At 34.0% G+C, this 24329-nt stretch overlaps 1 protein-coding gene across 5 annotated transcripts in view; it reads right to left on the bottom strand.

The window, feature by feature from the left end:
- LOC106879980 (extracellular sulfatase Sulf-1) overlaps positions 1–24329 on the bottom strand; it is a 206452-nt gene that overhangs the window by 67065 nt on the left and 115058 nt on the right. For 4 of the 5 annotated variants that reach the window (XM_052971049.1, XM_052971048.1, XM_052971051.1 and 1 more), the window contains 2 exons: positions 17058–17174; positions 3971–4131 (listed from right to left, as the gene is read on the bottom strand). In XM_052971049.1, coding sequence (XP_052827009.1) covers positions 3971–4131; positions 17058–17174 — 278 coding nt within the window. The remainder of the gene's footprint in view (positions 1–3970; positions 4132–17057; positions 17175–24329) is intronic. The other variant, XM_052971050.1, reaches the window with a different exon arrangement.

Below are 24329 nucleotides of genomic sequence, written 5' to 3'. Positions count from 1 at the left end.
TATATATATATATATATATATATATATACATACACACACACACATATATGAGATGAACTTTTACACAGCTTCTGTCCTCCAAAAGAGGGCTATAGTAGAAGACATTTGCCTAAGGTTCCACGCAGTGAGATTGAACCTAAAATCACAAGGTTGCTAAGTGAGTTTCTTAACCACACAGCCATGACTGCACCTATAGATGTTCCCCCAAAACCCAAAATTTTTAAATATGTTGAGAAATCTATATTAAGATTAATAGAAATTCCAAAATATTGTTCATTAGGGGCACTGAGGTAAAAAAATACATTATTTAGAGAAGGGTTTAAAAAAAAAGTATATCACAGTATTGTTACATGTGGCAGATGATAACTTCATTAAGGTGGTGGCTCAGATCTGCCATACATACAATGAATTAAATATATATGTACTAGACAAGAAAAAGTTTTATATGAACTGGAATATAATTAATATTTGAAACTGATGATCAAGGAAGAGCAGCAAGGAATATCTTGGAAATTGGACATTCATGACATACTTCATGACATACAAAGCGGAATAATTTATCCGTTGTGTTGGAGTTAAATGAAACAATTTCTACCTTACTGCTGAATGTTTTGGAACCGTTTCTTATGAAAAGGTACGAAGCTGCCAAAGCAGACTCGTTAATTTCACTTTGTTATCTTCTAATCTAACAAATATGTGGAAAATATTTTTTACCTGTTTAAGCAAATCCTTGTAATCCTTCATCAGTGCAAATGAAGCTGAAAGGTATTTCCTGATAAAAGAATGGAAATAATCTATGGCTTCTTGGAGGGTTGGAAATTTTAAAGAAAGATAAAATTTAACAAAAAAAATTTTGTTAAGCAAAAATGGAGAGAGCGAGAGAAAAAAAACTCAGTTCTATTGTTGTTCATATAGAATAGGTGGACCCTGAAAGAACATGATTGCTGTAGTAAGAGCAATTAATCTATAATTATTAATATTAGCAAATCAGAAGCAAAGGAACTAGAACTAGCACTATTGGGTGTTTATAAAGACCCAGTTCCATTTGTAAATGACTCCAGGACAGTGACGAATAAATGGTTAAAAAATTCAAAATTTTGATGAAATTTAGAGAGTTAAATTATCAAAATATTACTTTTACAAGAAAAAATTTTTTTAAGTAAAATATATATATACAATGTAAAACTAAATTGTTGTGTATACAATGAGTGAATTTAATCTTTCAAGTGTTTGTACAAAATTACTGGTATTACTTTAAAGATAGAAATTGTGAAAAGTAAATAAAACTAATGATTGTTCTAAATGTGGATACAAGGCCAGCAATTTTAGAGGGAGCTTGTTAGTTGGTTACATTGAGTCCAGCACTTGGCTAGTGCTTTATTTTATTTACCCTGAAATGATGAAACAGCTGACCTTGGTCTAATTTGAACTCAGATTGTAAAGACCTGCTGTAGAGAATTTTGTCTAGCATGCTAATCATCCTGCCAGCTTTTGCCATTTTAATAATAATTCTTTCTGATTTTGAGACAAGGCCAGCAATTTTGAGTGGAGGGAACAAGTTAATTACATCAACCCCATTATTTGATTGATGCTTTATTTTATTAATCCCAAAAGGATGAAAGACAAAGCTGACCTCAGCGAAATTTGAACTCAGAATGTAATGAGTCAGAGGAAATAACACTTGGCATTTTGTCCAACACTAACGACTCTGCCAGCTTGTCACCATATAAATAATAACAACTTTCAGCTCAGAAAATTTAGTTCCATTATAAAACAAGGTTGGAAAAGATATAAAATATGTTGAAGCTGGAGCTGTTCAAGATATTAACCTCTTTTGTAGAAGAGGAGAAAAAACTCTAAATTACAAAACAATTTCTTCAATTTTGTTCAGAATACTTTTTCATTTCTTTACAGATTTATTCCAGGTGGGAGTAGGAAGCAAGAGTTCTTGTTAACCCTTTTGTTACAATGTTTATGAAGAAATATATTGCCTTTGTTTCAACTAAATGTTAAAATAACGAAAAATTATTTAGTAAAACAACTGTCGTTTGGGACATAAATTAATATGAAATTTTGATGACAGATTTTGATTTTGATCACTTTAACCCTTTTATTATATTTTTTGAAATTACAACCTCTTTTTTTAAATTAATTTTGAAAATAATGAAGAATTTAGTATAACAACTTTGTTATGCTTTAATTTAGATCACTTTAAAACATGAAGTTTGTATCATAGAACAAGGTATGCTCCAGGGTAGATTGGTGGAAAGGGGTTTTAAAAATGGGAAGCTACATCAGAAAATGTTCTAAGCACCATATTTCTGTTGAAATCCTCTCTCTTCATTTCAATTAATTTTCAAATAAATGAAGTATTTAGTGAAATAACTATCAATTAAATTGGTGTTTGGAGCATAAATTATTTTGATGGAGAGTATTAATTTAGACTACTTTAAAGAAGGAAGTTTGTTAAAGAACCAGGGATGGTCTCAAGCAAGTTGGTATCTTAATAATGCATCTAATGGGAAGTAATACAAGGTAATATATGGGGTATTTTTATAGAAAACTATTTCTTCTGTTTATTAAGGCAATTTTTCTACTTTTGTCTCCATTCTATTTTTAATGACAAAACAGACCGTATTATATCTGTGATGTCACTGAATAAATGAAACTTGAACTTAATATGATTTTTTTTTTTTTAAATTCTTGTAAACTGAAAGAATTCAGTTTATTTCTAAAAGTAAGAGACCCATGTTGGAAGATACCTGAAATCATAAAAAATAGGAAGAAAAAAATTCAAACCCTAAACAAGAAATTTGACACCGCCAAAACCATTTTAACCAGCTGTGAAAATCTGGGTAAAAAATTTAATATCTTTGCATAGCAATTAGGAAATCCAGTAATTAAAACAACAATTTGCTTTAATTTCTTTAAAATCAATAATTTGTTGAATCTTCTTTACTGTCTACCCTGTGTGGCTTTGAAACAATTACAATATTTCTGAAAAAAGAAAATATCACAATGCAAAAATATTTCAATATCTTCAAAATATATCTGTACAAATATCAAAAAATAAATATATGAATAATAATAATAACAATAATGGTTGCAAATTTTGGCAAATGGCCAACAATTTTTTAGGGGAGTGAGTAATTTGATAACATTGGTGCCAATGCTCAACTGATACTTATTTTATTGACCTCAGAAGGAAGAAAGACTAATTCGATGTCAGCAGCATTTAAACTCAAAATATAAAGAGCCAAAAGAAATACTGCTAAGCATTTTGTCCAATATGCCAACAATTTTGTCAGTTTGCCATCCTAATAAAAACAATAATAATAATAATCCGTTCCAAATTTTTTTTTTTTTTTTGGTGGGGGACTAGTCAATTAGATTAATCCCAGTATTTAACTGGTACTTATTTCATGAACCCCTAAAAGGATGAAAGGCAAAGTCAACCTCGGCGAAATTTAAACTCAGAACATAAAAATGGATGAAATGCTGCTAAGCAATTTATCTGGTATGTTAATGATTCTGCCACTTCATGGCTTTAATAACAATAATAAAAATGCAAAAGACAATTTCTTGTTGTATTCTCATCAGATTGATGCTTATTTCTCCAGAATGGTTGAGTTGGATGATCAGTAGTTTAGCCTTTTCAATTTAAATATGATGTGATTGGACTTCTTGATATATAGTTACCAATTTTCTTAACACTATTTCAACCTCAATATGATAACCACCACCACCACTACAACTTACTAATTATTGTATTTCAGTAAGTAAACGCAGTAAAATATAATGTAATGAAAGGTGAAAGGGACAAAAAGCAAATATTAATATTATATTAGATTAGAAGCCAAAGATATCCAAACAAGACTGATCTATGTTGTTCTTCAAGGTAAAGCTGACAAAAAAAACAAAATAGAAGAAGAAAAACAAACCGATGCTGTCTGCAAATGTGTATACAAACCTTTAAATTTTTAATTGTCAATTGATATTTTTGAATTAAAGAATCAAGATGGTCTTTATGGTTTTTCCAGATATCTATTTCCTCATATAACACAGGATCACAAACAATAGTGTTGTTTGCCAGAACTCTGCACATTTGCTGCTGCTGTTGATAGGGAAAATCTGGAAAAAATAGAAGAGGAAAAAAAAAAAATAATAATAATAAAAGGTTACTTGTTGAAGCTCAGTGTTAGGAATTTTTCTGTTCCAACAGTCTAATCCATTGTGTGTATATGAATAATAATAATGATAATAATTCTTTCTACCAAAGCAACAAAGTTTGAAGTTTTGGGGGAGGGGGACAGTGAATTACATTAACCCCAGTGCTCAACTGGTACTTATTTTATTGACCCCAAAAGGATGACAGGCAAAGTTGACTTCAGTGGCATTTGAACTCAGAAGATAAAGATGGTCAAAATGCCACTAAACATGTTGTCCCTCATGCAAATGGTTCTGCCAACTTACAGCTTCCCCCTCAACTACAACAACAACAATAATAAAGAGTAAAATTTGATACTTCAAAATGATTAAATTTTTTTTTTATAAAAGTCAATATAGGCACAGGAGTGGCTGTGTGGTAAGTAGCTTGCTTACCAACCACATGGTTACAGGTTCAGTCCCTCTGCATGGCACCTTGTGCAAGTGTCTTCTACTATAGCCTTGGGTCTACCAAAACCTTGTGAGTGGATTTGGTAGATGGAAACTGAAAGAAGCCCGTCGTATATATGTATGTATATGTATATATGTGTGTGTGTGTGTCTGTGTTTGTCTCCCCAACATCGCTTGACAACCAATGCTGGTGTGTTTACGTCTCCGTAACTAAGTGGTTCAGCAAAAGAGACTGATAGCCTAAGTACTAGGCTTACAACGAATAAGTCCTGGGGGTTGATTTGCTTGACTAAATGCAGTGCTCCAGCATGGCACCAGTCAAATGACTGAAACAAGTAAAAGAATAATCTGATAAAATAAATTGATTCCATATATATCTGCAGCAAATAAGTCTGTGAGGTCATCCACCAAGCATAACTGGGAGAAGATTTAGGAATAAATCAACCAAATTTTACACCAAGACTGTATACATACAGAGCCGATGAGAGAGTATCTCTCATATAAAAATAACAGCTAAATCTGCCTCAGCCAAAACCCTACCATCTTAAAATGGAACATACTGGATAATGAAGTCCAGGAGATATGCCTAAAAAGAAAAGGCAAAGAAAAGAGAGGGTGATGGCCTGAATGCTTTTAATCATACATCTACTTAATCAGGGTCCCTTTAGATTAAACAACAATGATGTGAGTTTAGTTTAGATACTATCACCATCAATGCCCACTTTTCCATTCTTGCAAGGGTTAGAAGGAATTTGAGGAAGATCTTCTATGACCTGATCCCTTCCTGTTGCCAACTCTCACCTGTTTCCAAGTAAAGTAATATTTCCCCATGGCTAAACATGTTCTTTATGGAAGTCTGGAAACAAACATCACCTGAATGATGATGATGTTCATTTACAACTATCATATGACATTAAGATAATGGTACAACCTTCTACCCCAACTTTCTCCCTTTATATATATATATATATATATATATACACACACACACACACACACAATCACATGATCAACCAGACTATCAGATGTTGATATACATTGTTGGTCACTATGTGCTTTGCATTGTCTTAGTGTTTGAACGATGCCACTCAACTGGTTAGGTGAGCAGACCAATGTTCCACCTGATTGGACAGCTAGTTCCTCACAGGGTTACCCCTTTACAGCTAACTGGGGCAACATGAAATGAAATGTTTTGCTCAAGAACACGATATGCCACTCAGTCTGTGAATTGAACCTACAATCTAGTAATTGTGAATGCAACTCCCTAACCACTAGGTCACATGCCTACACACACACACACACACACACACACACACCTACCAAATCCATTCACAAGTCTTTGGTTGACCTGGGGCTATAGTAGAAGATACTTGCCCAAGATGCTGCACTGGACTGAACCCAAGGTCACATGGCTGGGAAGCAAACAAGATTTAATTAATATATCATTAATACTTTACCAATACTAAGACCTGTAATGTCATTTTATTATTGAAATGAAGGCTGTGTATTTCAACACAAATATGATACCAAAAAAAGTTGAGCAGACCTGTGTTCAAGGGCATCCCAGCCATGATCATCCAGTCATTTATTATCTAATCAGATTATGTCATCCAATGATGGTAGGGTTGAAAACAACCTGCCTAAGATCATTCCTGGTTCTATGATACAAACTTCCTGTTTTGAAGTGGCCTAAAAACCTATCAAAATTTCATATTAATTTGTTCCAAATGCCAGTCTGATAAGGGATTTTACTAAATTCTTCGTAATTTTCAAAATTAACTGAAATGAATGCAGTGTATTTCATTTGAAGTAAGATAATGAAAGGGTTAACATACAATACCAGAAACTGAAAACTCAATAAACCTGGAGAGAAAGAGAGTGAGAAGAGTTTGTCAAGCATAAACTAAGTTCCTTTTAAATGGTAGTGGTGGTGTTGGAGAACTGCACATTTCATAAAGGAACGTGATCAGCAGTTATGGCTGGGCACAAGATGATCTTTTTACTCTACTTTTCTCCTTTTCTTTAGTTATTATTTTTTTTTCTTTAGACAGAATAAATAAGGTGGTTGTGAATTAAATAAACAGGTGTTGTTTGCTCGACCCCTAAGTTCCAAAAGGCTAATAATGGAAACTGCATGCTAGTTAGTATATGTTGATAACTAGAGCAAAATGTAGGTCAGTGAAGTCTGAAGTCTTAAGAATATGGAATGTAAAAAGTAAAGCAAACATAAGAAAAAGAGCTGCTGAGAACATGTGAGAAGCAGTGAAGCAGAACAAACACACATCAACCTGGAAGATGTAACCTTAACAGGAATGTTAATACTAAATACATCTAACAGCACAGTATAAAACATATATAGTGGCTAACAAGCTATGGAACTTTATATAAAACATATATAGTGGCTAACAAGCTATGGAACCTTATATAAAACATATATAGTGGCTAACAAGCTATGAAACCTTATATAAAACATATATAGTGGCTAACAAGCTATGGAACCTTATATAAAACATATATAGTGGCTAACAAGCTATGGAGCCTTATATAAAACATAATACAGAAATTTCACAAATGTTAATGTGATTCTTGCTGGGTTGCTGTTTAGAGAATTAGTGAACATGCATGAAGACAAAGGGGAAATAGGAAATTTCTCTCATGCACACACACACACATTGTGGGCTTGTTTCAGTTTCCATCAACAAAATCCACTCCCAAAGCTTTAATGGGCCCAGGGCTATAGTAGATGTCTCACAGTAAGACTGAACCTGAAACCATGGGGTTGGTAAGTAAATTTCTTAATCACACAGCCATGTCTGTGTCCTGAAATATTACACAACAAAATCTGAAGCTGGAGTTGACTTAAACTAAAGAAGGTAGAAGACAATATCAAATTGAGAGACATAATGAAAGGCCTTTAGAGAGATTTGAAACTGTGACTTCTAGGTAAGTAGCTCAGCTGTACAACTGCACATCTTTTGAAAAGATTTATTTTGAATGTATAACGAAAATAGACACTAATATATAATAAAGGTATATTACTAATTAAACACAAACTAACAACAGTTCTAAAAATTGTATAAACCATATATAGGTTCAGACATTGTTGTGTGGTCAAGAAGTTGGCTTCCCAACCATGTGGTTTTGGGTTCAGTCCTATTGTGTGGCACCTTAGAAGGGCTAAGCAAAGTTTGTGAGTGGATTTGATAGACTGAGAACTGAAAGAAAGCCATCATGTATGTGTATGTATGAGTAAGTGTGTATTCCTTTGTCTTGACATCATGTGATAATTGTAAATGAACATCACTGTCATACAAGCAGTGTCATTAATTTAAGAGAAATTTGTCTGGCTTGCTTGGAAACAGATGAGGCTTGGCGGTAGGAAGGACATTCACCTGCAAAAAAGAAAATCTACCTCAATGAATTCCTTCTGAGCCATGCAAGAATGATGCGTGAATTAATTATAATGTGAAGCTGTGACTAAGCTGTTACAGACTTAAATATCTAATGCTAGTCGACCATTACTTTGAAACTCTTCAAGTCATTAAACACTCAAAACATTACAGCTGTGCTATCTACACACTGTTATTATATTCATATATCGTCTGAATTGCATTATTTTAAAAGAGAAACCAATTTAACCCCTTACCCATTAACGCTTTTCAGAGTACTTGATGAGTTGTCACTCATTCTCAAGTGGGGCTGTTTGAAGGGATGTGTGTCACTTCAGCAATGCTGTTTAGTCACAGGTCAGTCCTGGTCAAGCAGACCAATAATGAAAGGTACTCTGGTTGTTGTAATCATGTCTTTTTGAAAGCCTAGGACAATATTATTAAATATGTGCCTTTTCTTATTTAAGACAGAGAGGCATGATTTAAGGGTATTTGACTTCTATTTCTAGCAGGTCAAATAAACACATAGTTTCCTGCATGAATATAACTATAGTGAAATATACAAATAATGTATGTGATGCTGCTAGGCAGAAAGACAATTAGTATGATAGAGATAATTAAAGAAATATTGTATACTCATTAATGTCAAATGTAAATTAACATAACGTTTTCTCTCTAAATATATTTCAAACTGGGTAAACATCACAGACTGGTTTCAATTCACAGCTGAAACTGCTGTGCTTTACCTGCATCTGTGAGCGTGACTATTTGGTTATTAACATTATAAAAGGAAAGGATCAGCAGGAATGCTCAGGGCCCTCTGTGACTTACTGCAAAACACACGGACTACAACTGTTATAACAGTTTAGTTTATATATATATATATACATATCATCATTGTTTAACATCTGTTCTCCATGCTGGCATGGGTTGGATGGTTTGACAGGAGCTGATGAGCCAGAAGACTGCACTAGGCTCCAGTGTCTGCTTTATTATGGGTTTTACAGCTGGATGTCCTTTGTAAAGTTGTGAGTGTGTGTACGTGTGTGTGTGTGTGTGTGCACACACATGTCTGTAGAGGTAAAATAAACATCAGAGATGCTTTGTCCCAAGCAGAAAGTGCAGGATCTACTCAAAGATGTTACCAGTTCTTTCTCTTGATAAGGACTAAGGGTGTGGATTTCAGAGGAGGAAGAGCCAAAGACCATCAATCAGTTTAGAATAATCTCTTTCCTCATTACTAACAAAATGGTATTCTTCAGTGGTGTCATGAGGCACATTGATACCTCAGTTCAAATAGGAGGTATCAGAATGTCTGGAACCCTTGAATGTGGTCACCCAGTTAATGAAGGTGCAAAGGATGAGACCTGGCAGTATTGCCTTCCAAATGCCTACAAGTCTGTCCTCATAAGCTGGTTGAAGAGGCTTTGAACAAGTACCATATCCAAGACAGATTCAGAGATCTCATGCTGGACTACAACCACAATTTCAGTCATTGTTAGGGAGTCTACTATTTCTACAACACCAGGAAAGCATAAGCCTCAGAAGGGTATTATAATTGGATTACCATTTCAGTAATCCTTGCTATAAACATTCTGGTAAAGTTGGTTGAAGGTCAGTACAAAGAGCCAATCCAATCATTAGACATGGTGTCTGATAACCACTGCATCATTAATGCTGTAGAGATGACCTGTGACAATATCTATCATTGGCCACAGAATGATCCTAAAGGGCCTCAAGGAGCTGATGGTTTGGGTTTGCATGAGTTTCAAACCAGGAAGTTCATCTCAGTTGGTAGCACACAAATACCATCCATCTCTAAGAAACTAGTAAAGATCCTGCAAAAGGTGTTTGATTGTAGCCTGTATGAGGGATGCACACATGCATGCATGTGTGTAAAAATATATATACAGAGGTTGAACAAAATGATGGAAACACTAGTTTTTATGTTTTTAACTATTTTTCTATTGGCAATAGAAAACATTAAAAACTGTTCTTGTTTGCATATATGTGTTCATATGTATTCTGCATGCCTTCTACTTCATGATATAGCACTATTTTTAATTAAAAAAAAATTTTTGCAGATATTAAATTATGTGTAACCTATCTGATTTCCAGAGAGAACAAATTGTTGGTGCATGAATGACCAGAGCTTCAGTTACTAAAACTGCTAAATTGCTCAATGTTCAGAGTCTCTAAACTCATGTTGGCATTCTAAAACCAAAGTAAAAGTCAGCTTTGGCAAGCATAATTCTGCACAGAAGGGCAAAGATCACAGAGAGGGACCAAAGACTAGTGAAATGTATTGTGTTTAAAAGTCACCAAACTCTGGCAACAAAAGTGACAGCAGAGCTAAACTACCATCCTGCAAACTCTGTGTCAACCAAAACTGTTCATTTTGAGTGCCATAAAGCTGGATACCACAAGAAAGATGCAAGTGCTATATTCTCCTGTCCCCTCTCAACATTGATAAGCAAAATAAAAATTAAAAAAAAAAATAAAAATAGTATCTAGATTATCAGAAGTGATCACTAGGTCAATGTGACAATGTTGTCTTCATTGCTGAATCATCATTCACTCATTTTTTTCCTTTTGGGGGTGAGTTTAAGTTTGGAGAGAGCCAAAGAGGCCTTCAATCTTGACAGTTTGGCCCCCTACTGAGAAGCATGGTGGAGGCTCTGTAATGATTTGAGCAGCCATACCATAGAATTCTTTGACCCTTTAGTTGTTCTACAAGGCGGATATAATACCATTCATTATCAAAGTATTTTGGTTGAACATTTCAATTTTATGGTACAAGCATTGTTCCCTGATTGAAGCACAATTTTCAAGGATGATAATGCATCAATTCACACAACTTATATTATTCAAAATTAATGCAAAGAGCACAAAAGTGAAGTAGACAACTTGGACTGCCCCCCCCCCCACACACACACACACATACACACACAAGCACCAAAACTAAGCATAATCAAACATTTATGGTACATTTTAGAACAAGTCAGGTGCCACTTACTTCCAAAATTATCACAGAAAGAGCTACAGCAGGTTTTACTGGAAGAATAACTTGAAATTTCTCTAAGAACTATTCAGAATATGTACAAGTCAATTCTTTAATGTATTAAAGCTGTGATTGATACCAAAGGGAGACTGACTCCATATTAAATAATAAAACTTCCATTTAATAAGCTGGTTCTATTATTTTACCCACCACCTCTATACGACTGTTGTGTGTGTGTGTGTGTATGTGTGTAAATATATATAATGTTTATTTTTAATCAGCAGAATGTTACAGAACTAACTCAAGCACTGAAAGTCACTCTTCTTTCAGTCAACTAAATAACTAAAGATATATATTAAAAATGTATATATACACATGTAGAGTTTTATTTCTCCTGTTTGTTCTAACAAATCCATATGTGTGTGTATGTATGCATGTATGTATGTATACATGCAGACACACAAACATACATGTACATGCATAGATATTGCACACATGCATACAGTCACTCATATCTGTATAGATGCATACAGATGGACATGCGTACCAAATATATTGAGCACAAACACACACACACATATTTGGCAATTATCATAAAACTAAATATAAGTATAGTAAAATGACAGAGATGAAGGTGGAGGAGGAGACAGATTTGTTGCCCATATGGAAAAGAGTTTAATGGATGATGAATCACTTATGCCAGTTTGTATATGAGCAAGTACATGCATGCATGTGCGTGTGGTGTGTGTGTGTCTGAAGATAAAGATTTAAGGACACAAATGCTGTGTTAATGTGTAACACTATATTTAAGAGAGGAAAGCATCAACACAGAAAGATGTCTCTTAATTGAGATTGAGAGTCTCATATACACCCGTATTCTGGCTTGAAAAGATGATAAGGATGGTGATAATAGAAAACCGTAAACCCACTGAAGCATGGGTTCACCTCCAATATCAGGCAGTTGCCTGCAATATGATACTACTTACTATCTGTTACGAAGCACAAGATAAGCAGATAATATATTTTAAAAAAAAGGAAGAGGTGGGCTGAAATGAGAGAGTGAGACATAAGATAGAAAAATCTCCTGCAATAACAGCAGAAGCTTAAGCAAACTTCAGACAGATGTTCATTAATATTGAGGACTTATCTTCTGTATCTGCACACCATAAATTGTTAAAAGGTTTTTATAGCTTTGAGGTACAGAAATACCTCTCAGTTCTGTGCATGAAATCAAAGTGGGTACAACAAGACTTTTGTTACCCACTTGTTGTTGCACAGATGAAAAAGAAATTTTGTATATTGCTCAAAGGAGATAATGTACAAGTCACTGAAGAATGTGATATAATGTCCTTAATCTGCAAGCTGACAATCTAGAATCTTAACCATTTCACCATTTTTGTAACAATAAAATAATTTATTATTAGACTGCAGCATTATTCAACACTTATTGTACTAATATGATGTTATGGTACTGAAATAGAAAGCTTAGAGATAGCAGAGAAAATGCAAAACAAATTGAGAAAAAGGCATTTACTTTGGAAATATTTTAAAATGTAGGAGTGTAGTGAAACAAGAGTGAAAACTGTGAAAGCCATTAACAAAAGAAAGATAAAGCTGGGAGATTAGCAAAGACCTAAAAATAAAATGTTTGGGATAGATAGGCTCCATAAAACTAGCCAACCAAAGTTTATGCAACTATCTACCATTACTGTACAAAAAATTGCAAACCCAAATGTCTGAAATGTGTCCTAGCATTTTTCTGACTATTAACCTCACCTTTAGAAATGATATCGTCATCAACATTGTTTAATGTCCACATATTCCATGCTTGTTCGGGTTCAAAGGAACCCAATGTGGTAGATTTTCTATGGTCAGATGCCCTTCTTGTCACCAACCCTCACCTGTTCCAGGTTCATATTACCACATGGTCAGACTGATTTGTCATGGAAGGTTGAACACAAACAACATCACTTGTATGATGGTGATATTCATTTATAAACATCACACTGTCAAGACAAACACACACACACACACATACAGCTTCTTTCAGGTTCTGCTTACCAAATCCACTCAAAGGCTTTGGTTGGACGGGTACTATAGTTGAAGCACTAGCAATAGCTAGAGTATGTGCCACGTGGGGTGGCCCTTCTGTTTGTCACCCCCGGACCTCACAAAAAACACGTATTGCCTACAGCAGACCCAAAAGTGGTGCCCCTTTAAAAGTGTTGCCCAGTACAGACTGCCCTTACCCACCTCCTATGCTAGTGAGTTGAAGATACTTGCCCAAGATGCCATGCAGTGGGACTCAACCCAAAACCTTGCAACAGATGCATCTCATGTGACTTACTGGATAAGAGCTAATTATTGCTGTTAGTTTCAAATCTAATCTCAAACTCATTGAGGAATAAGACATTTTATGATTATTGGACATGCAATCAATTGAAATAAAAAATATTTTAATAAGTCACATCTTTAAAGATGAAGGTTAATAGCTTAATTTATGATTTTATAAATGTTGTACTAACAGTCATTTTTTAAAAATTTTAATTCATTTTCAATTTCTAACAATTTTTCCTTATCATCATTTAATTTATTTTCCTCATAAGCACAGGCAGGACATGTAGTTTCAGAAGTTTAATTAAACTGGAATAAGAAAGAGAGAGAAAGAGAGAGAGAGAGTGTGTGTGTGTGTGTGTGTGTGTGTCATTCCCCTTTTCTTGACAAATCATAATAGTTGTAAACAAGTGTCATGGTCATACAAGCAGTGTGATTTATTGCCAATGTTCTGCAAAAAAAAGTGTGGTCTTTCTGTCACCAATCACCAAGCCTTGCCTTGTTTGGAAACACGTGAAGGTTGGTGAAAGAAAGGGCATGTAGCCATAGAAAATCTGCTTTAATAAACTAAATAAATGGACATTCAAATAATAACATGTTCAAAATGATCCCATCCAAAAAAGACCCTAACCCTAACATAACTGGTTATTGATAAGGGATAAGCATCTGTTTATGGCTACTCAACATCAAAAGCAACCCTAAAGTTTATAATTGCGCATAAAGATATGATCCCCACCCTATAAAATGAGCAAGACTTATATACATGACAGTTATCTTGTGCATCTCCAAGTAAATTTCAACTGGAATGTATAACATACTGCAGTTGCTGTGTTAAAATAATCAAGAACAGGATGAGAAAAAGTGATCAGCGCATTTCTAACAGGGATCTTAGATTTTTTAGATCTGCTCCTATAACACAGGCTTGTGTCCATCAGGATTGGGCAGGGTGGCCCAAACAGGACTGATGTGTCTACTCAGCTTAGTAGCAGAAGAGGGAGAAGAAAAAGAAAACAAAGAGTGTCTGTTATAGATTAAAGCAGTCAGTGTGTTCAGTAAGTAAAAGAAGCAATGTTTGATGTGACATTATTATAATAAGAGTGGAATAATAAGAGATGGAGGTGGGGGAGGGAGCAATTTTGGAAAACAGCCGAAGAACAAAGGAAATCTAATTGGAAAAGATAACAAAGAAGCTTGATAAATGATCAAAGTAAAGCAGTTATCGGACAGACATGTTAAATGATGTCAGTATGGAGGAGGGGAAGAGATCAAATCTAATAATAGATATTTTGACAAGTATAATATTCTGACAAGTAGCCAGAAACTAGCATCGGATAATATTATAAATAATTATTATTATTATCATTATTATTATTATTATTATTGAAGGTGGTAAGCTGGTAGAACCATTAGCATACTGGACAAAATGTGTAGTGACATTTGCTCCAGCTTTACAGCCTGTGGTTCAAATTCTGCTGAGGTCACTTTGCCTTTCATCCTTTTGGGGGTAGATGAAATAAGTAGCAGCTGAGCACTGGGATCAATGTAATTAACTGACCCCACTCCTCACCCAAAATTTCAGGTCTTGTGCCTATAGTAGACAATTATTAAAGATGGTGAGCTGGCAGAGTGGTTAGCATGCCAGACAAAATGCTTAGTGGCATTTCTTCTAGCTTAATGTTCTAAGTTCAAATTCCATTGAGGTCATCTTTGCCTTTCATCCTTTCAAGGTTGACAAAAAGAAATACCAGCAAAGCACTGGGGGTCAATGTAATCAGCTAATCCCCTCCCCTCAAAATTTCAGGCCTTGTGCCTATAGAAAGAATTATATTTTCATAATAGCTTTATATTAACAATTTGATGATTAATAATAATAATGGTAATTGTTTCAAATTTTGGCACAAGACCAGTAATTTTTAGAAGGGGGGGTCAATCGATTACATCGATCCCAGAACTTAACTGGTACTTTTTATTTTTTTATCAACCCTGAAAGGATGAAAGCCAAAGTTGATCAAGGAAGGATTTGATTTCAGAATGTAAAGAGCTGGAAGAAATGTTACTCAGCATTTCTCATGATTCTGTCAGCTCACTTCTTTAATAACAATAATAATTTTTCTATAATAGGTACCAGGTCTGAAATTTGGGGGATTGGGGCTAATAGGTTAGGTTGATCTCAATGTTCAACTGGCACCTCTTTTTACTGACCTTGAAAGGCTGAAAGGTAAACTCAACCTCAGCAGAATTTGAACTCTGAACATAAAGACAGACAAAATGCTTAGCAGCATTTTTGTCAGACATGCTAATAATTCTGCAAGCTAGCCACCTTTATTCTGATATCTTTTCTTGTAGAACTGAAAAAGATGCCATAAAGCATTTTGTCCAACATGCTACAATTCTACCAGCTCACCACCATTTTGATGATAATAATAATAATAATAATAATAATAATAATAATAATAATAATAATAATAATAATAATAATAATAATAATAAGCTGGACTTGAACTCTGATGTGATCAAGTTGTCTCCTTCCTTAACAGAAGTGATCCATCTAATTCATCCATGCAGTTGACTGATGTAGTTAATATTTACAGTTGACAAATATTATGAAATGAAGCATGCATTAAATATAGTCCTTAGTTGCAATTCTTGTAATCAATTTTTTTTTTTAAATGATAAAGATAAAAAATCCAAATTACTTGAATTTTAAAACAGCAGAAAAATAACAGCACAAAAAAGCAAGAAATCACAAAAGTAGGTCTGATAATGAGTAAAGTCTTGAAAACTAATTAGTGATCTTTGGTTTTTATGTACATACATCTGCAGGACTGATGATGAAAGTAAACAATCTGGGAAAATATGAAAATAGACTTTGGTATCTTGAGTAACTGGAACAGATCTGTGAATGCTTAAAAGTCACTTTTTAAATGAGTTATTAAATGGAAGTAAATTAATATTCTCTTCATTTTCAAATTTATTTTTATAACTTCTTGAGAATGTTTCCACCATTTTCAATATTTTAATATTACCATTAATGTTAAGGTGGTGAGCTGGCAGAATTATTAGCATGCTAGGCTAGATGCTCAGTGGCATTTCTTCTGATTTTACATTCTCAGTTCAAATATTGCTGGGGTCTACTTTGCCTTCTATCCTTTCAGGGCCAATAAAATAGGTGCCAGTTAAACACTGGGGTCGATGCAAATGACTCACCCACTCCCCCAAACTTGCTGGCCTTGTGTCAAAATTAGCAATCATTATTATTGTTGTTTAAGGATTGGTTTATTTCTCTGCTAATCCTTCTATTTAAGACTGCTTACAATGCAACCAACTTGTAACATGCTTGAAAAAGCATGGTAGTATGATTATTATTTTATTTGAAGGCCTTTTGAAGTTATTTTAACAACTTCAGTGTTAAGGTTGAAGCAAAAGTGTTACTATTAAAAAAGTTAATTCTATTGATAAATAAAATAATCTACTAACAATTTATTAAACAGTATATTAAGTGACTTTTTAAGTATTTACATATTGCTTTTGGTTTCATTACAAGTCCCACACATATATATGTACCTAAATCCAAATATCAACAATTAATTTGAATTTTTAAGTAATTCAAATGTGAGAAGTTTGTTTTAAGGTTAAAATTCAAAGGATTTTATTTATTGTTTAATTATTTTAGAATTAAAATGGATCACCACAGAAACAACTTCGCTAACACTTACCAATTTGTAAAGAGTCCTCTGTAGAAAAATCAGGTGGGTAGACATTGGAATAATAGGAAGATACCCGGCGCAATGATCTCTTCAATTTGGATCTTAAATATCGTTGCTTGTTATTTTCTGAAAAGTTACCAGAAAAAGAAGCGTTCTGGTTTTGTTTTCCTCAATATTTTATGTAATTTTAAAAAATTTTATTTAAAAAAAAAACTGTTTATTTGTCAAAGTCAGTCAAATTATTAAAAGTGAAATTATGATAAAAAAAAATTGCCATAGATGAGAAAAAAACTTTACCAAGAAGTCTTTCCTTTTAAATTTCAAATAAATTACATAGAATTTTATAAAAGTACCAAGTAATAATCTCTAAGCTTTCATCTCAACTTTTTAATTTTCTATCATCACAATTCATGGATGAATTTGTATTCACTTAAAAATCTTCGAAGGGGAATGATTTCAAGATAAAACAATTTTTTAAAAATATAATATATATTATTATAAAAATTAGATAGAAATAATGCTTTAAACATGAGAAAATATATTTTGTTTTCAAGTATTAATATGACTGTAATTTGAATTTTTATTTCAACATGAAAGAACAACAAAACAATGGTCTATGAATAAAAATAATAATAGAAAAACACAGGTCTATATTTTCATACCCAGAAAATTTTTCAATTGGAAACTTCTATCAAAGACGCAATGATAAACATCTCTAGCACAGCATTATATTCCCATTTTGATGAAAATTAGATTAATTTTAGTGATGAAAATTAAATTAATGAATAAATTTAGCACAAGCATAGACGTTTGTGTATGGAGAAGTAAATATATTTCAATAAAACTTTGTCTTCTTTCTTCATTAACTTCATTTCTGCACACAACCTTACACACACGCACTATACTCTCTCTCTGGCACTCCATCTGTTACAACAATGAGAGTTCCAGTTGATCCGATCAATGGAACAGCCTGCTCATGAAATTAATATGCAAGCATCAGAGCACTCTGCAGACATGCATACCCTTAACATAGTTCTCATGGAGAATGCGACAAGGCTGGCCCTTTGAATTGTAGGTACAACTCACTTTTGCAAGCTGAGTGGACTGGAGTAACATGAAATAAAGTATCTTGCTGAAGGGCACAACATGTCACTGGGAATTGAACTCATGACCTTACAATCATGACCCAAGCACCCTAATCACTAAGCCATGCACCTTCACACACCATACCATACACTCATATAAAGTTCCTACTAACTGCATAGATTAATAATCTGCTAACATGTATGTAGATAACCCTCATAATACCAACTGCTTCAGACCACCTTTGCATGTGTGATATAAACTTCATGTTAATTTATGGTCCAAACACTAGCTTAATAACAAGGTTATTCTACCAAATTCTTTGTTATTTACAAAATTAATTGAAACAAAGTGCATTTCAATAGAAATATAGTAAGAAAAGGTTTAAAGGATAAATAAATTATTGTTTCAAAGTGTACAAGAATATTTTTGCAGTTGTTTAACTATGGGATTATGATCTGGGTGTTTAATAATTTTCAAATTTACGTAAACTACAGGATCAAGCACTGAGTTGATAAAATCAATAGAGGAACAACCAAGCTGTCCCTAGCACCAATATTAAACTCTTCCAATTCATCTAATTGTTAATAGTTGTGAATACAATGAGAAAGTGAAAATGCAGTTCACAAGTATAAACAGTGGGAGCACATTATAACTGGCTACTGTTTCATTTAGCTGCAAATCCAAGCTCTTTCAATGGATGTAGTAAAAGCAACATAGACAACTCCAATGTCTTGAATAAATAGATGGAAATGAAGTTTCCAGTTCCGCTCCATTAACCAAGGGGAGGAGGTGCCAGAACACTATTATTATCATTACTCTCGTTGGAACAAGTGATTTCTTTCTGATATGCTTCACTTGACAATGTTAAGAAAATCCACTGAGAAATGGAAGGGTTATTTATATTCAATCAATGGGTTTCAGTTAAGTCATGTATGTTTCATGTTTAAAAGTATTTTCACTCTCACAAATCAATCTTTTCTTTCCTTTCTTCATGCTTGCATGGGTTGGACAGTCCTGCAAATTTAGACATTTGCATATGAACGACTGACTACAATTTCCAGTGTTAAATGAGGTGAGAATGGCTTTCTGAGTGTGTGCAAGTTTTATCTTCATTTCTATATGCAAGCATGGGTTGGACAGTACTGCAAATATATATATTTGCATATAAACAGTTGATTATTCTTTGAAATGTTAACTGAAGTGAGAATAATTTTGTGTGTTTTATCTTCCTTTCTATAGGCAAGTATGGGTGAGACACTAATGCAAATTTTTTTATTTACATATGAACAGTGAAATGCTCACTCAGATATTATCGTGCTAAAAGTGAAGTGAGAAAAAAAGAAAACGATTTTTTTTCTTTTTCTAAACATATATAAATACTATTTATACAAAGACTCTGTACATCTTATAAATACAAGCCATATGAAGTTTCCTAAAAGTTAGATATACTTTACAATTTACAGAATATAGGAGAGTTGGGTTTTTTCTTTTTTTTTTTATAGAAATTACTTGTTTGCATCTTTAAGCCAGTAACAGAAATTTATTCAGCAGAACTGCAGAAAAGTAATGGAAGAAGAATGGTAAAGCTATAAAGTGTCTGGAATATAAATAAGTGGTGAAGAGTTTAAGAGAATTGGCAATCAAAGAACTTGATTGCATTTAAAGAGACAGACAGAATTGTCAACAGAATGAATCACCAGAAAAATAAACCATAAAAGCAATGATGAAAGAACACTCAGCAGCAGTAATGTTTTACTTAGATATATCCAAGAGATAAGTGATGTCTGGTCACGAAGACTATATTATGTGTACACACACACACACACACACACACACACATCTATATATAGCTACCATTAAGTAGCCTCCAATTCAAGGGGAGTAGCAATGATCTGTAAACTGTCGCATCCAGGAAGTAAACAGTGTTAAAAGATACCTTGTGGTTGCTAATAGGAAAATAAATAAATACAGTATAATAAAGAAAAATATTCTACCAACCAAGTAATTATGGGAGGTAAAAAATAGACTTGATATCATTATCATTTTAATATCCACTTTTTCATGTTTCCATGGATTGGACAGAATTCATTGAGGCAGATTTTCAATGGCTGGATGCTCTTTGTGTCACCAACCCTCACTTGTCTCTAAGCAAGGTAATATTTCTCCATGGTCAGATATGTTTTCACAGAAGGTTGGAGACAAGGACAGCACTTGTATGAGGATGATACTCATTTACAACTATCATGTGATGTCAAGACAAGGAAACACACAAACATACATATACATCATCATCATCAATTAACATCAGTTTTCTATGCTGGCTTTGATCAGATGATTTGGCAGGAGCTGGCAGTCTGTTTTGTCTTGGTTTCTACAGCTGAATGCCCTTCCTAATGCCAACCACTTTACAGAGTGTAGTAGGTACTTTTTATGAGGCACCATCATCAGTGTTTTTTACGTGGCACTAGCATCAACAGGATCACCAAGCACCTTGCAAGATAAAACTCTTTGGCTGGAAGGAGATGGCCAGTACTGAGGAGGGGGGTGGCTTTGTGCCAGTTGAGAAATTAAAGGCACAGAGGAACAAGGATAGGTGTTTTGTGGAAAAGAAAGGAGGGCAAGCTAGAGAGTAAGATAAAGAGAAAAATAATGAGAGAGATGGTGGCAAAGATGCATCAAAACATGCCCTCAAGGAACATTACAGACACATACATGATGAGCTTCTGTCACTCACAAATCTTTGATCAGCCTAGGGTTATAGTAAAAGACACTTGATCAAGGTGATGTGCAGTGGGACTGAACCTGAAACCATGTGGTTGAGAAGTGAACTTCTTAACCACAGAGAGCTTACTGTTTGATTTTAATAACCCAGGAAGCGATGAAAAACTATGGTTGGCACTGGATGGATTTGAACTCAGAACATGAAGAGTTGTAGCTAAATACTACGAGGCATTTTGTTTGCTGCTCAACAATTTCTATCAATTGGAATTACGTCATTTATTTAAGTTCTATTTCCAAGAACCATTTGGAGAGCCTGGTAACAAAGAAAGAAGTAATCATCTGTCTAGCTTGGTGACACAACAAGCAGATTCCTGTCTCTAGGTCTCCAACATAAGAAAGTATAAATTACGCAGCAAATATTTATGTGTTCAGGAATTTCACTTGATGCTTAAACTGTGTCAGCATTCTTAGAAATGAAATCTTAATAAAATTGTTAAGTGTTTCTGGTAAAATAAGAAGAGAGAAAACAGGAGGAAAGAAAGAAGAAATTTAGAAATAAAAGACATTCTTTACTTTTTCATTATATATATATATACATATATATACATATATATATATATATATATATATATATATATACACACACACACACACACTAGTAAATTTGCTTTAGGCTAGAGACATTATTATATTAATGGGTAAATAGAAAAAAGATTGAAATGACAGTCATACGTTAAGGAACTGCGTGGATGTACTCTTAGTATCATGAAAAACTGAAAAACTACAGCTAATTAATAACAAACAACAATATTTGAGAACAACAATAAAAATCAATAAATAGCTGACAGCTTTAATTTCAGTTTAGTATATAGTTCAACTAGGTACTTTCCAATATATGATTTGTGATTTGGGAAAGTAGGTGAAGCAATCGTATTTGAATCCTATTTATTTTGGTAACTGAACTAATTAATTTGTTTAGTTGACTACAGAAAAGTAGAAGTTGTATGTCCCCAACAAATTTATTTCTGGTTATTTCAAAAGAAGGAAAAGATAAAAGGCCGAATCTATTAAGTGTTGGATTCCAATTACGCAAATTACTGGTGTGTAAATCTAAATCAAAAACAGTTTATAGCTGCAAATTTTTAACTCTTATCATCATCATTAGTTTTAACACCCACTTTTCATTGCTTGCATGGGTCAGTAGGAATTTTTCTATGCAGCTTTTCTATGGTTTGGTGCCCTACCTATTGCCAACCCTCACCTGTTTCCAAGCAGTGTTTCCCCCATGGCCAGAAACGCTTTCATAGCAAACTGGAGAGAATACCACTTGTGTAAAGATTTTAGTTTACAACTATAATATGATATCAAGAGCCACACATACACACATTAGAGGCTTCTTTCAGTTCCCATTCTTCAGATTCACCAAAAGATTGTCAATAAAGGACACCAGCTGTATGACAGCATCACTTGTATACAACTACTAAGCAATATCCACATATCTACACATATACATGACAGAATTACTACAGTTTCTGTCCTCCAAAGTCATTCTCAAGGCTTTGGTTGACCCAGAGCTATATGGCACAATAGGACTAAACTCAAAACAATATGGTTGCAAAGCAAACTTGTTCACTTTACCTACACCTTGATGAAAACATTGACAAAAATAAATGATGGACAGAATTTAACAAGGAAAATGTTTTATCCCTGTTCACTGCTATCAGGACAAAGATGGCTTACTGCAAGTGCAAGCCCTGTGAGTCAGAGTAGCTGTTCCAGCACATCTTCTTTGCCATCCTCCAGGGCAACACTTTTTCCATTTCCTCCACTGGGACCATGAGGCAGACTGGCAAGCCTTTTTAGAGACTACTCGTTAGTTGCTATTTTAATTTATTAGCAGGATGAAAAAATTAACTGAAAATCTACTGGATGATGCAAAGAATTAATGTCCTTTAATTTTAAACCTTTTTATATCAATCTGCCTAACAACGCCTCTTATTCCTTGATACTAATTACCTGTTTTGAAGTGATCTAAATTAAAACTTCCCATCAAAATTTCTTGTTAATTTATATTCCAAACACCAACTTAATAATGACAAAATTATTTTACAAAATTCTTTATTATTTTCTAAATTAATTAAAAGGCTGTGATAACAAATGGCTTAAGCAGAATTATGTTCAAAGGCATCAAAGCCATGACCATCCAGTCATTTTTGTATTTAAACACATTATTTTCAAACTTAAATGAAATAAAGGCAGTGTATTTCAACAGAAACATGATAACAGAAGGGTTAACAACTTGTTCACTGAAAATAAACCAATAGATGTCTAAAAATTTAAAAATATAGAAGAAATGTTAAGAGCTCAGAACCTTAGCAAATGATTGAAGTATTAGAAAAATACATACAATACACAGGTGCAGGCATGGCTATGCAACTGAGAAGTTCACTTAAGAGTTCAGTCCCACTGTGGGAACATCACTGGCTGGCATTCTATTCTATATCCATAAGCCAACCAATAACTTTTGGATGAAATTGGTAGGCAGAAACTGAAGAAAGCTGCTGTGTGTGTGTTTGCATGCATGTTAGTTCATATGGCCCCTTGTCTTCCTGTGTGTTCACTGACTGTAAACAACAATAGAGCTAATGTCCTTTGCTTGCATTCAACTATGTAAAACATGTTCAGATTTCACGAAATGTTGCACAATCTTTCTCAACAACAATACACACACACACACACATATGATGGATTTCTTTCAGTTTCTTTCTATCAAAGACACTCATAAGGTTTAGGTTGACCTGAGGTTGTAGAAGACATTTGCCCAGGGTGAAAAGCAGTGAGACTGAACCCAAAACCATGTGGCTGAGAAATAATCTTCTTAACTACACACCCATGCATACATCTTGAACAAACAATTAGATATCAGAACTGACTATAATATTGATTTCAAATCTAGCACAAGGCCAGCAATTTTGGGAGAGGGGATAATTCACTTACATCGACCTCGATGTTCAACCGGTATTTATTTTATCAAGCCTGATAAGGTGAAAGGCAAAATCAACCTCGGCAGAATTTGAACTCAGGATGTGAAGACAGATGAAATGCCACTAAGCATTTTGCCCAGCGTGCTCATGATTCTGCCAGCTCACCATTAATATTAATTTCAAATTCTGGCACAAAGCCAGCAAGCTTGGAGTAGTGGGTAAGTCAATTACATCAACCCTAGTATTCAACTGGTACTCATTTTATTAACTCCAAAAGGATGAAAAACTGCTAAGCATTTTGCCCAGTGTGCTCACGATTCTGCCAACTTACCACCTTTCAGCCTGCCTTATAATACTAAATACTTATTCTAATAACAACATATAAAATATCTGAATTTGAGAACTGATCTGATCCATGCCAGTAATGGAAAGGGAGAAGTTAAACCTTTTAATCGCTCCACAATCTGTCGAGAAACTTTTTTCAAATAAT

The sequence above is a fragment of the Octopus bimaculoides genome, chromosome 10 (genome assembly GCF_001194135.2).
Source record: "Octopus bimaculoides isolate UCB-OBI-ISO-001 chromosome 10, ASM119413v2, whole genome shotgun sequence".
Lineage (NCBI taxonomy): Eukaryota > Metazoa > Mollusca > Cephalopoda > Octopoda > Octopodidae > Octopus > Octopus bimaculoides.
Note: the sequence above shows the minus strand (reverse complement) of the source record. Positions and strands in the feature narration are given on the sequence as shown.